This window comes from Atractosteus spatula, chromosome 4 (assembly GCF_055471065.1).
Source record: "Atractosteus spatula isolate fAtrSpa1 chromosome 4, fAtrSpa1.hap1, whole genome shotgun sequence".
NCBI classification, from domain to species: domain Eukaryota; kingdom Metazoa; phylum Chordata; class Actinopteri; order Semionotiformes; family Lepisosteidae; genus Atractosteus; species Atractosteus spatula.
The window spans coordinates 58,252,717-58,265,907 of NC_142709.1; the positions used below are offsets into that span (position 1 = coordinate 58,252,717).

General features: G+C 39.5%; 1 protein-coding gene across 5 annotated transcripts in view; it reads right to left on the bottom strand.

Annotated features, from left to right (window-relative positions):
- Positions 1-1,467: 1,467 nt before the first annotated feature.
- Positions 1,468-13,191, bottom strand: part of tfdp2 (transcription factor Dp-2) — a 41,105-nt gene continuing 29,381 nt past the window's right edge. For 2 of the 5 annotated variants that reach the window (XM_088912841.1, XM_088912842.1), the window contains 7 exons: positions 9,461-9,623; positions 8,212-8,358; positions 7,347-7,415; positions 6,471-6,622; positions 5,957-6,123; positions 4,093-4,201; positions 1,468-3,347 (listed from right to left, as the gene is read on the bottom strand). In XM_088912841.1, the coding sequence (XP_088768967.1) occupies positions 3,170-3,347; positions 4,093-4,201; positions 5,957-6,123; positions 6,471-6,622; positions 7,347-7,415; positions 8,212-8,358; positions 9,461-9,623 (985 nt within the window). In that variant the 3' untranslated portion in view covers positions 1,468-3,169. The remainder of the gene's footprint in view (positions 3,348-4,092; positions 4,202-5,956; positions 6,124-6,470; positions 6,623-7,346; positions 7,416-8,211; positions 8,359-9,460; positions 9,624-13,191) is intronic. The other 3 variants (XM_088912839.1, XM_088912843.1, XM_088912844.1) reach the window with 2 other exon arrangements.

Below are 13,191 nucleotides of genomic sequence, written 5' to 3' on the forward strand. Positions count from 1 at the left end.
GTCAATGATATGTTTAACTGTAATAGGCACTCATAGGAATCTAGATTAATTCTGCTACAATCTTGAGATCATACAATATTATTTATGATCAGCTAACTTTTATTTTTTACATTTGCCACTGTCATTTCTCCTCAGATGTAATTTGGCAATTTCCTTCCATTATTATTTAATGCATTACTTACCTTATGCGTTACAAGCTACACTTAGAAGCTACTGACAATACGTCCAATAATGTAAATGGGTCTATTAAGTATGCAAGGTATCACAGTATAACACATGATGCTGCATTACATAAATATTCAATTGCACATTTATTTCAGATGCCTTATTACTCTCAATTAACACTCAACAAATGATTTATAAGAGGACAACAGAATTAAAAGAAGAAACCCCAGTTACCTTAAACTTCCTGCACATTTTCATCAGATGAGGTGGCATCACGCATGGCGTGGGTCAAAGATTGAGCCATTCTACTAAATATTAAAATAACTTGTGCTAAAGGAAGACTGCCATTTTGCAGTTTTTACATTCACTTATTTGTTAAACATTACTTTAAGTGTTAACGTGAAACGACTATGCAGCTGTGTATGTATTTAATGCTAATGTATAAAACAGATAGTGAAGAATAATAAATCTAACTCGGGTTAAGTGATCCCCGTCATGTTAAGCGACAATAAAAAACAACAATACGTGTTATATTATTATAACAAATTTATGAATGAACTGACATTTCAGTTATTGATACGCTGGACTGCATAAAAACCTAATGCTCAAGAACACAATTTCGCCCTTATTGTACAGACCACTTGTTACTAATATAAGCTGTGTGCCCTGATTCTGACAAGTCAAAATTTCTGAGGTTTCTGAGGACACGGCTGTGTTTTTATACGACGTAAAAAGTCTTTCTGGAAATTGCTATTTTCAGAAGGAAATTTTTTATGTTTAATGACGACTGCTGATCTAGTGAAGAACCAATAGATTTTACTCAACAGACAACCAAAAACCTTCACGAAGACGATGTTTTCTTTGAGAACATTACAGTGGAATAGGAAAAGGTGGCTATCTGGTGACACAATCTGACATTTCCAGCTTTCAAGAAAGCTTAGTTGATGCTTCATTTCCTATCTTTCATTCCACCAAATACAGCACTGTACTTTCTGACTTAATTCTTCTGGGGTTGATGGTTTTGAAAACGTCTCATACATATTCAAATATATTCAATTGCAACGCTGCTTCCACAGTGCCCTGCGGGCGAGCCGGCCCTCAAAGTAGTTTTCATCTCCGGGCATTTCTGAAATTCGGAGAGTGAGGGAGTGCCAGACGAACATGGAATGGCAGATGTGGGTAAATCTCAACACATGCCAGGGCCGAATTACTTGTCAAGGCTGTAGACCAGTTTCGGAAGAGCTGCAACATATCATGTTCATAAGAGTTCTCTGCAGCACAGAGCACAACAACTCACCACAGTTCCATTTTTTGACTGTACCTTTATTTGCTTTGTACAATCTGGATTTCTATTTTCTGGCGACCCAACTGTGAAAGCAGGATGCACACAGAAAGGAAATACGTCAAGGCCACCAAGGTGGATAATGATGAGGAAGAAAGCCCTTGTCTGGCCTGAGATGGTATCCACCAGAGGCCTAACTCTCGCACAGCAATGAAAAAAAACCTTTGTATTTCAGTATAGTACATGTCCTTATATAGAAAAAAATGCTAAAAAGAAATTTGCCAAAAAAATCCAGTGGGGTACTATTTACAAAGCATTTCAAGACAATGATGTTTTCTTTTCTACTGAAGCTACAGTCGTGTAATGTACATGAAAGAGAAACAGGTGAAAGACAAGATTAGATTCAAGCCAAAACAAGAACAGCCTGACTTTTCTTTTCACAAAGGAAAATTAAAACCACGACTGGTCAGTGAGGAGCTAGACCGCAGTTACAAATTCTTGATCAGTCCTCGGAAGTCTTATTTCCTGCCTTGTGGACAGAGTGCCGTATGCCATTGAACATCCATAAATGACATGAAAAATACTTCAAATTAGTCTTTTGAACAACATTTCTCCACAGTTAAGTTAAAACAACCCATTTAGGTTAAATGAGAAAAGACTGTGCCACATTATTATAAGATTATCATAGCTCAGATATTCCTCCACCTTAAGTTGTAAAGACATGAATTTTCATTTATAAAACTGTATTGAGGAGCACTGCATACAGCAGTAACGCTAAATACAAAAACAGCTTGAACCCAAATATATATACAGACATATACACACATATATATAAACGGCATATACAAAAATGAGGAAACTAACACCTTTTTTATTCCTGAAAGTGTGAATTCATGCATTTATGCTGAAATATATATTTTTTAGAAACAAAAAGGTTGTGGTAAAATAGGAAATGTATATATGAAAAATCCTCAGAAGACTCAAATCTGTTATCACCATAAAAGAAGTTAAAGGCCAATAAAAGGATGTGTTTGTGTGCGCAGCTGTCAGAACCGCCCTGACAAACATATATTAACACTGAAATTATGTTTCTCTCTTGGCTGAATAATTACAGGGTCATATCCCAGCACCAGCAAGATGTACTAATGTATTAACCCACAGAAATTCTGTAAAAGACGCAGAAAGAAAAATGGAGTCTGTTAACTGCCACTGAAGAAGATATGTTCAGGGAAGAAAGAGCTCTCTTCAAAGCTTTTCTACAGCTTAGCAGTTTCTGAAAATTTGTTACTTAGGAAGTACAGTGATCAAAGAAATGGACAATGTTAAAAAGTAAGATCAGCATTAATCAGCATAAAAATATAACTGAGTATTACGGAACAGAATTTACTTTTGACATAATGCAGATTCCTTAAGAAAAAAAAATACTGTTTCATTCAATAGCAGTGTGGATTGATTTTAGAAGATTGATTTATGATACGGTCTTGTAGCTACGTGGAATTATTCCCTGTTGAGATCGCCCCATCTACCGCTATTTTCTCCCCCTTTCCTATTCTCCTATTTGATCAGGTGGAGATTGGCATTTCTTATCTTTCCTCACACATCACGTGGTATGCCTTCGCATTCTGCAGAAAAAAGGATGGACATGGCACGAGAGGGAAACCCAAACTACAGAAACCGGGGAAAACGGAACAAAGTCTTGTGTCCCGGAGCTCGGCGAGCTCCTCATTCCGGGGAGGAAGCGTCGTTCTCTTCCTCCTCCTCGTTGAAGGAGCAGGGCGTCTCCCCGCGCGACTCCGAGCAGTGCGAGGCGGTGGCGCTGCTGCACCGGCGACTGCGGCGGCTCAGGCAGTGGGCGGTGGTCAAGGCCACTTCCGTGTCCACGCACAGCGCTGGGTAGGAGCTGCGAGGCCAAGAAACGCAAGAGTCACAGAGAGAACACGTTTAGAAATTCGCTCCACTCCACTGCGCTTTGCTCAACACTGAGTTATAGATAGTAGGCGTTCCAAATCATACGAAACACTGAAGCCGAGCACAGGCCACTGGGGTCACCACGGCTTGTTACTCTTCTTGATGTCGAGGGACTTATCACTTTTATTCACACTCCCTTTTAAAAGATCCCAGCATCTCTGGCTCCACAACTTCTTCCTAATTTATTCCATAAGACGATAACTCTTCTGTAAAATTCTTGCGAGTACCACTGCAAACCACTCTTACTATACAGTATGTTATCACCAGTTATGTCCTCTTGTTTAGCCCCCTGAACTTATTTTGAAATAACTGTTGGGGTCGCCCTTATTTCATCCATTTAACATGATCGAATCTCCCCTCAGCATTCCTTTACTGAAACTGAAAATTTCCTTCAACCTGTCTTTATGGCTGGACTTTCGCTATGTGTTCTGTAGTCTTGGTTCGGATATGAAAAAGGCACAAAAAAAAAGCAATTCCCGCAAAACGAGATAATAAGTACTGATGCCAACACTGAACCACATACTATAAAATTTTACAAAAAAAGAGTTTAAGTACAGAAGTACAATTCATAGCAACTAAAAAAAAATGCTTTTCATTTTGAATTAATCAGGAAACCTTAAGAGTCAAAGAGTGTCTGTGCTTCAACAGGATTATTCAAAAACTGTTTGAAGACTCACCCTATATGAGCTAAGGACATATTGCCTGTGGTATCCAGAGGGGGGTGAGTCTGATCAGTGCTGCTGGTGCAATGATCCTGGTCTAGCCAGGAAGGTCCCTTAGCCATGGCTGTTGGAAAGAGCAGATCTGGGTTATACAGGATACAGCTGAGCTTTCCGCATTAAATCCTGAGTGTTGCAAGGTGAATTACCACCCTGGTGTGCTGTTTTGAATGATCTTATAAGGCCTGATATGCCACAAACTAACACAGTCAAAACTAACTGAACCCTTCAGTTGAAACGCTGCTCATTCTTGGCAGCCTGTCAAATATAAATTGACCTCATCTATATGTCAACCTCCCCATTTTTTAGGTGAGATCCAGGTGGACTTTATTAAGGATTATGAGCTATTAAGTTACTAAATGATGTGCACTAAAAAAAAAGTTTAATGTATTTGTCTCAATATACAATCTGGTAAAAAAAAGGGTAGTCTGGTCATTTCACAGTGGTTTCGCTTCCCTTTAAATTGAATCTTTTCAGTTTGTTATGGCAATATGCATAATGATAAAACAATATAGGCTTTCACTATAACTTTTCATGTCTTCTCATGTTCTGTACTAGGCAGCCCTCCCTCCTTAACTGTTTACTGCTTTTATCACTTATTCTATCTGCATGAAGAAAAGATAAGATGTAAACATATTTTCTTGGCAAACAAAATTGTATGGTAATAAAGATGCTTTAAAATAATCTATTGTGTGACACCCGAAGAAGGCTCCACAGCTGAAACACTTTTTCTTTTCTTCTCTTTTCAGCATGGAATAAACCTCTACTTGTTTCTTTGCAGCCTACGCATGCTGACCCAGCTCCCTACTTGACTAATTGATGCTTGGCATTTTTCTGAACAAACCCAGGGCTTCTATGCTGAAAACGGCAGGGTTAACAGTGATGAAACCGAAATCCACCTTCTGGTTCCATTTCAATCAGACTCCCTCTGGCTCTCCTGAAATTGACCCCTACAGGGACGCTGGCCCACATCCATGCTCTCACTCTCCGAACAGCACCTCCTGTAGTGCCTCTGTAAACCTCCAATGCTTAAGACCCTCTTTCAGCACAAGGTTCAGCTGCCCCACAGACCTTTGCCTCTGAATTGTGATATGCGAAACTTTGTTTTGAATTAGATGCTAGACTGGGCAGGAAGTTAGAAGACAGTGGGCTGTTTCTGGAATAAATAACCTCATCTTGAAAGTAATCTTGCTATAAAACTACAATAGTAAGAAGAATTCCCCACTGTAGATATTTCTACAGTGCAGAAACGTTCCCTAATTGTCACCTCCCTACTACTGGCCTCAAAATACTGCTGCCTCTTTTAATGGGCCTGTTTTCTAACAGGGGATTTAAAAGAGGATTTTCAGGAACCGCCAAATAAAAGGCAAGTACAGTAACTCACTGTAAGCCATAAATACAATCAACACTGTGTGAGTGGAGAAAAACCCAAAAGGGCTTAACTTGAATGTTAATTAAGTACGTGTTGCTAATGGTGACCATGGCAACCACAAGAAACGCCTCTGCATACTACTAGTCCCCATCAGTGATATTTAGGAGCTGGTCCAAGGGAGATCTGAGGCTGATTTATGAGGCCAGGTGACACTTTGTAATACCCAAAAGCAGGAGGGCAGTTCTTAAACTGTTTCCCAGCAGGCCATAAAGTCGTCAGCCAACTGGAGAAAGTCTCCTGTACTTTAAACAGAGAAAACCCTTTAAACAGAGGGTTAAGGATGCTGTGAAATTGAGGCTTTACAGGAATCACCTTTAGAAAAGTTTAATTTAAACACGACATTTTGGTTAGAGGCCGATTCAAAATCATTTGTTAGTTCTAAAGGCCTACCTGTAACGTAACTTTCCAAAGGCTTTGGCACCAAGGATTTTGCCAGTTTTATGTTCTCTGGGGTGCATTTCCCACTCTCCAGGCCCAAAGACATTCCCATCCGTTTGAGCACTTCAATGTCATCGTGGATCTCGAAGGTGTTATCAAAGTTGAAGAGGTATTCACACCTAGAGGGCCATATTGAAGACACATTAAGGAATGGAGACTCTTGTTCTCCATTGGACTTAAAAAGAGCAATGACGAACTGGAGGAGAAAACAACATCCTGGTACCAGAAAGATGCTTTTATGTCTTATATATGTATAGAAATTAAGGTCTATTTGCATCCCTTTAAGCATCTCCATGAATTATTTCTTAACCTCCACAAACCCAAGAAATACATGCAACATTTATGCACTTACATAATCTTTACTTAAACGTATAAATTATACACAAGTTATGTGCATTATAAAGCCGGGTGATGGAATTTTTTTGTGTGTGTCAAGAAGGAACTGTAACAAGTGGCGTCTTCTCACTTGTCACTGGAGATGCTGCAGTCTATGACTGTGCGCACACTGGTGTTGAGGATGATGAAGGGCAGCTGGATGATGGAGTTGGCTGGGGGAGGACACTGGCTCTGCTCCTCTGCCCGCTGATTCCGCTGCACCAGGTTTTTAAAAGCTATTTGCTGCACAAGAGCAAGACCGAGACAGCTGGGAGGTGAGCAACAGTGAGCAGGGGGTGTTCCAAGCAGTCTACTTCTTTCACACACTGAGCATATTTTAGTCCTGTAGAGGCAGCACTCTTATTATGTATACGCTTTACATTTTGTGGTTTATGTGTTTTGATTCCTGGATCCTGACCTGTTCAGCAGAATGATACAGGCCTTCTCTAAGATAACTGTGCTCCTTAGCAAGCCACTCTGCCTGTCTGCCCGTGGGTTAGAAGTGGCTTGCAGCTTCATAAGATGAAATTGAATTTGAAAAAGTCCACTTAAAGAAGTAAATCTCATCTCTTGACAATGCTGCATAGGCATTTTATATGTTACTTTACATGATCTCAACAAAGCCTATGCTCACCATTTCAATATCAAATGCAAATGGAAAGATTACACTTAAAAGACGAGCCAAAGGAGGTACATGAAAAAAAACATTTTTTTTTACTGTAATGGTCTTTCCTATATTATGTATGTGTGTCTCTGGGAAAGAAAGTTTCATTGAGAAATGAAGAGTGTGACAAGGTCCCTGAATTTGAGAGTACTTTCTCACAGGCTGGTGGGATTTAAGATGCTCGTCCCAGTTGGGGTTAAAAGTTTAACTGTTCATATGGTAATCAGCAGCCTGTTCCATTCAGCAGCCTTCTGAATCTCCCAGCTGAAGTGCTTAAGCTTCATGCTTTGTGTTAAAAGGTACCTGCAAAATCAACTCCTGCAGCTGGGCTCTCTTCTGCTTTATCCGTTCTATCCTTTTCTGTTTCTCCAGCTGAAAAACATCAGAAACCATTGACATGCATGTAGTTACAAACACATGATGTACGAAGCCGATTGTTTGTAAGAATTGGTTAGCTAGAAAGCAGCATTTCAGCAGAGTTTAATCAGTTCATCCCAAGGATTAAAAAAAATGCCGTCGTTCTGAAGGATCAGAGTGATTATTTGAAGGTGTGAGGCAGTCGGTCTGCAGAGCTAATCTTCCCAGCGGAGCAGCCTGCTCTCTCAAGACGACAGAGAGCTCGTGAGGAACGTGGCTCTTGCTCTGGGGAGCTGGACTGCAGATGTGAAGTTGTGCCAGATGTACTTAAGATCACCCTGCTAGTCAGGAAGAAGGACATTCCACACAAATCCAGATGCCACCACATACCAAGGTCTAAATGGCATTTTTTACAGAAGGATGCAAGCTAAGATTCTGTATCAAGACATACAAAATCGTATTACATATGAATGTCCCTACATCCAGTTTGATTGAATATATCTGTCCTAAATACTAAATGCTAAATAGCATACTATTATTGTAACATACTGCTAAAATATTTCTCATGGAAAACTGTCAAAACTGGTTCAGAGATTGCAAGGACAATTTATGGACATGGACGTTTTTTTCCCCTCAGTCAAATTTCTGCCTAGCAACAGACTACAAGCTAGAAATGCAAATGTTCTCAATATGCTGCAACATCTTTCAATTTTAAAACTGATCTTGTGAGATGAATACATATGTAACGTTAGGTTACGTTACAGGTAGGCCTTTTGAACTAGCAAATGATTTTGAGGTCAGTAAGCCTCACCTCCAGATTCTGACATTCCTGAGCGGAATTGGTTGGAAGCCCAATCCACTTGATTTCCTTCTTTTCTTTTGAGATGATGTTCATCGCCATCAGAACATTCAGGGCGTCGTAGACCCGGCGTCTAATATTCTTCTGATCGTACACCTGCTGGAAAAACCAGAGCGAAGCGCATTAATTTAACTAGCATGCATTAATTCATATAAGGAAAATATAATTTCTCAAGCCGTTCATTTCAACTATGATACCCAATCAGTAGGAAACATAGAGATGCTTATTGTATTTCAAAACTTATTAACTCCCCGGTTTATTTCCTGTATCAACAAAAAACAAAACATCCTGCATTTCAAGCCACTAATGCTGTCCTAATCTGTGCAATTCTGAACAAGATTCAGTGTAAATTTCTTCAGCCACTGGATAGTGGATATTTTATCAAATTTTAAGGAATGTTGGATGAAAATTTTACAAATCTTATGCAGTGGTGAAACTGTAGTCATTAAAAAATCATGCACACATAAAGATCTACTGTAGATCTCATTAGCAGATGTCAAGTTGCCTGAAAGCCACTGTAGATAAATTACAAAGCTCAGAAACAGCATATTATCCCACCTATTGTAAATCTTTTTTTAATTATAATTTAAACATTCCGCAGAGAATAATCAGATTAATTATCCACCGAGCTATTTCAGTCATCCTGTCAGAAATAATACTGGAAAGTATTTGTTGGGGGCTTTCCAGAATTTTGTAGGGAGCTCAATAACTGAATCAGTTAACCTTTTCTTTCACAAGAACAATAATTCACACACAGTGAATACATAATCATTTTGATTTAAAACATTTATAACTTTTTTACTTTTACAATACTACTACAAAATCTGTCTAAAAATGCACCTTACAGATCAGAGATGTGGTTTAAACTATATATAACGAAACACCCCAGCCAGTTTAGCATGGGTCCTTAAACCAACTGCAGAAGATTTCAGAAAAACAGCCAATTCAATTAAGGCTTAATTGGACTAATTTAATCCTCCTGCACAGATATAAAGCTGCTGGTGCCTTTAAGGAGACCTACAAAAAAAAAAATCAAGCAGGACTTGGTGAGTCCTGTGGTGAAACATCTTTGAAACCCATACAACTGGCCAGAATTTCATAATAAACGTAGTGCCCAGTGGATAATTAATCTGAATATTATTTAGAATGCAGAATTTATCATCCTGTAGAATGATAATGGCTGAAGCCTAAAGCCGCTTACAGAATCTGCAGCCATCAGACTGCTGGAGTCGGCGAACTCTGTCACCAGCTCGTCCGCCACCTCGTTGTAAGACGTTGTGCCCTTCTTCTGCACCTTCTCACACACCTTCATGGAGAAATGCCGGAGTCCTTTCCCATTCTTGTCACCCTTTCTTAGTCGTTTGCTGAATAGAACAGGAGGGGGGGGGGGATAAGTCTGTGAAACCTGTTTTATTGTAGTCTTTACCTTTTCACATCCAGGGTTACCACAGACATGTACCCATACTTGCAGTGCCAAGTAAAAAACACTCTTCAATCGATTGCCATCTGGTTTTCAGCTATTTGGATACTTTATGTGTATTGGTGAACAGCAAAACTACGGTGGCTTGTAGGTTTCCCACAAGCACCTTTCATATTCAATATTAAATATTACTAAAAGCTACAAGCATCACCATCGGCATTAAACCTCCTAATAATACATTCTGATAATGCTGCTTTCACCTTTTCTAAACCCACCCCATCTGGAATCACCAAATGTTTCTTGGCTCAGAATAGTGTCTCTTGTATGGCACAGAGACCTCTTTTAGCCTGACAATCTTGTTGCCCCTCAGTGCCTTACAGGAGAGTTAGCGCAAACTGGATGAGTGGCACATCTCTCAATGATGTCACCACCACCCTACAGATAGATAAGATACTTTATTGATCCCGTGAGGGAAATTGCAGGAGCCACTCTTGGGATAAGATCTAAGACAGCCCTGATGAGCTAACCCTATCCATGCTCTGCGATATTATCAGCTGCTGCCTGGGGGATTCTGGTTCCAGTCAGATCATGGCATGAAACGGGCTTGATAGACTCAACCTGTGCTCTGTGAGAGCACTCCTTCTGGTTCAGTCACTCAGGAATTCCCTTTTCCAATCACCTAATTTTGTGCTGCCATTATGCTATGTAGAAAAATGTTCTAAGATGCACCTCTCAACCAATTTCACTGAATCAAGTCATTCAAATCAGCTGTAGTTTTAGGACTGAAACCATTAAATGCATTAAAGTTGGCCATGCAACTAATTAATTGAAATCTTACTGTATATCTGACTGTATATGGTGCTGCGGAAAAAACGGGTATGAAAAATGTACAAAACAGGCGAGAAAAGCAGCTTAAAGAAAACTGTTTAAAAAAACTCTTTGGAATGAAACAGCAAAGTACAGAAAACTCCAGTATATATATTTATGTTCATATACATAAACTTATACTTACATATATACACTAATCTCATTTTAAAATGATTAAGAAAATACAATCTCTGGACTGACTTGTACACGCAGTCACCTTCATTGATCACGTTTCAATATTAATTTCTTACAAACTGTTAATTAAAATTTGCAGTCTCTGGATAACAGTTATTCTAATCAGTGTTCATGAATATTTAACCTGAGATTGGTGCACTAAAAACGGTACTTACACCCTCCATGAAACAACTGAACTACAGAATGTCATGTCATGCCCACACACAATACTCAAGAGTATTTAACTGTGTGCTTCAGATTGTCTCCAGTGAGAAACCCTGCTACAAAAAATTAAGCTGCATAAAATGGAATTTTTCTACCTCCTGTATTTAAAAACACAGAAAAAATGCAGATCAAAAACATTTTCAAATGCGGGATGAAATACACTGTTTAGCCAGAAAAGTGTTGCAGAATTGCTCTAAATAGACATTACGTCACATAGAAGCTGGGAACTCGGTGACAAGAGCTGATCAGGAGATTTCAGAGCAAGGTCACAAAATAATTTAATGAGAACTCTGTCTGAGTTGACAGGCACCCTACATGTACACTCAACACAAGCACAAAAAAAAGAATGGACTTTTTTTTAAAAAAGATACAACCACTATTCCTGAAATCACAGCATAGTAGTTTTAGTAACTTTTCAGTACGACTTGGTAGAAAAAGTTATGTAACAGGTCAACCCATGATTTATTACAAGCAGCAAAAAAAACATACATATATACATAACCAGCACCCGCGGTCACCCCTCAGAGAGATGGATGGAGAAAGGGTCTGCCTTAGTTGGTAGGTGACAGGCAAAGCTTTCCAGTTGTCAGAAAGAATTAGTTCCAGATTCCCAGGCTGGAAAAACTTGGAACTAATGAATGAGGGCAAGCCAAAAACAGAGACTGCGTACAAGGCAGCGTAGGCTGAAGAAGATACAGCTCAGCGTATAGTATAGAACTGCCATGAGGAATAAAAATAGAAACAACAGCAGCAAAAAGCTGTAACAGCAAAACCTTGGCACCATTCTTCAACGTAGTGAAATGTTGAATCATTTTGGCGTGTTGGCTTTTCTCTAAAGAAAAATGAGCTTTAATGCTGGGGGTTGGCGATTGGTTAGTAGACCGGGGTGGGTTCTGGGATTGCACAGCTGGTTTTAATTTGCATACCCTTATGTATGGAAATTTCCAAGCACCAGGGTGTGCAAAGGTTTATTAGCTTTGCAACCCTTTATCTGCTGTGACTGTCTTTTTAGGCATGTTTGAGATGTATTTTCTTTTGCATCTGAATATATATTTTTTTACATCTTTTGGGGAAAGAACCTTTTTTTGAAAGGTGCTGTGTGAAATAACGTTTGAGGAAAACATTTCAGTCATTGCAGACAGTGAAGAAAGAGAAACAGAGAGGTTATAGCAGAAACTGGAAAAGAAAGTGATAACTACATACTCAAATGGGTGAGCTTTGTCTAAAATTCTAGACTGTACCACTAAATGGACAATCAACCTGTCTTACACTAAATGGATTGAAAATCTCACAAAAAGCACAAAGCACGATCCTCCTAAGAAATTAACTACATATTCTAAACAGGTATTTCCCCCTTTTGGCATAATCCAGCTATATTAAACATATTAAATGATCAAATGAAACCAATATCTTTGTTTTAGATGTTTTTGACATTTTGGGTTGGGGTCTTAACAAAAGCACTTAAAAGTCAGGCTGATATTTGCAGCCTGTTTTTTGCATTGAAATTTGGAAGCAGCATTGCATGGACTGCCAAACACACAAAGTTTAACCTGAGTCTTCCAAGTGTGGTCATAAGGGACACAAATGAAAAGAAAACTAAAAGACAGGACACCTTGTCTTGAGTCCCTACCTTTCTGAAAACAGCAAATCTACTGTCACCCCAGGTAGTGTGAAGAAGGGGAAATACATAAAGGAAATCTGACAGTCGGTCCCTTCCTTCTGAGCACAAAGGGCCAACTGGCTCATCGGCTGCAGGGGGCCTCTGTGTCTCTGGCCCGTGTGAGCACGAGAGAGAAAATGCTTGCTGAGAGAAAGGGAAGCACATGAAATATGGAAAAGCAGCAGCTGAGCTGAAAAGCAGAGAATACGCCAAGGGCTGTCCATAAGCAAAGAGCGCATCACTCTTCTTAATTATTTACACGAGAGTCAAGGAGGGAGGAAACAGGAAATGCAACCCTGGAAAACAGGCTGACGTTAAATTTTTCATGAGGCTCAGCACTTGCCTGCTTCTGAAAGCCTGGCTATATAGAACACATACCTGAAACCCCAACAGCAGGAGATATGTATTTGAAAACAGGGGGCAGACAAATGTAGGGAGCTACTTTGTTTAAAGAAGTGTGCAGCAGAAGGTCTGAAAATAGAATGTCTTGTGGAAAACAGAAGTGTTCTGAGAGAAAAAAAACTTCAAACAGAGCAAGGGTTGAAAAGCAAAGCTCTTTACTTGACATGCTGCTTCTTTTTATAAG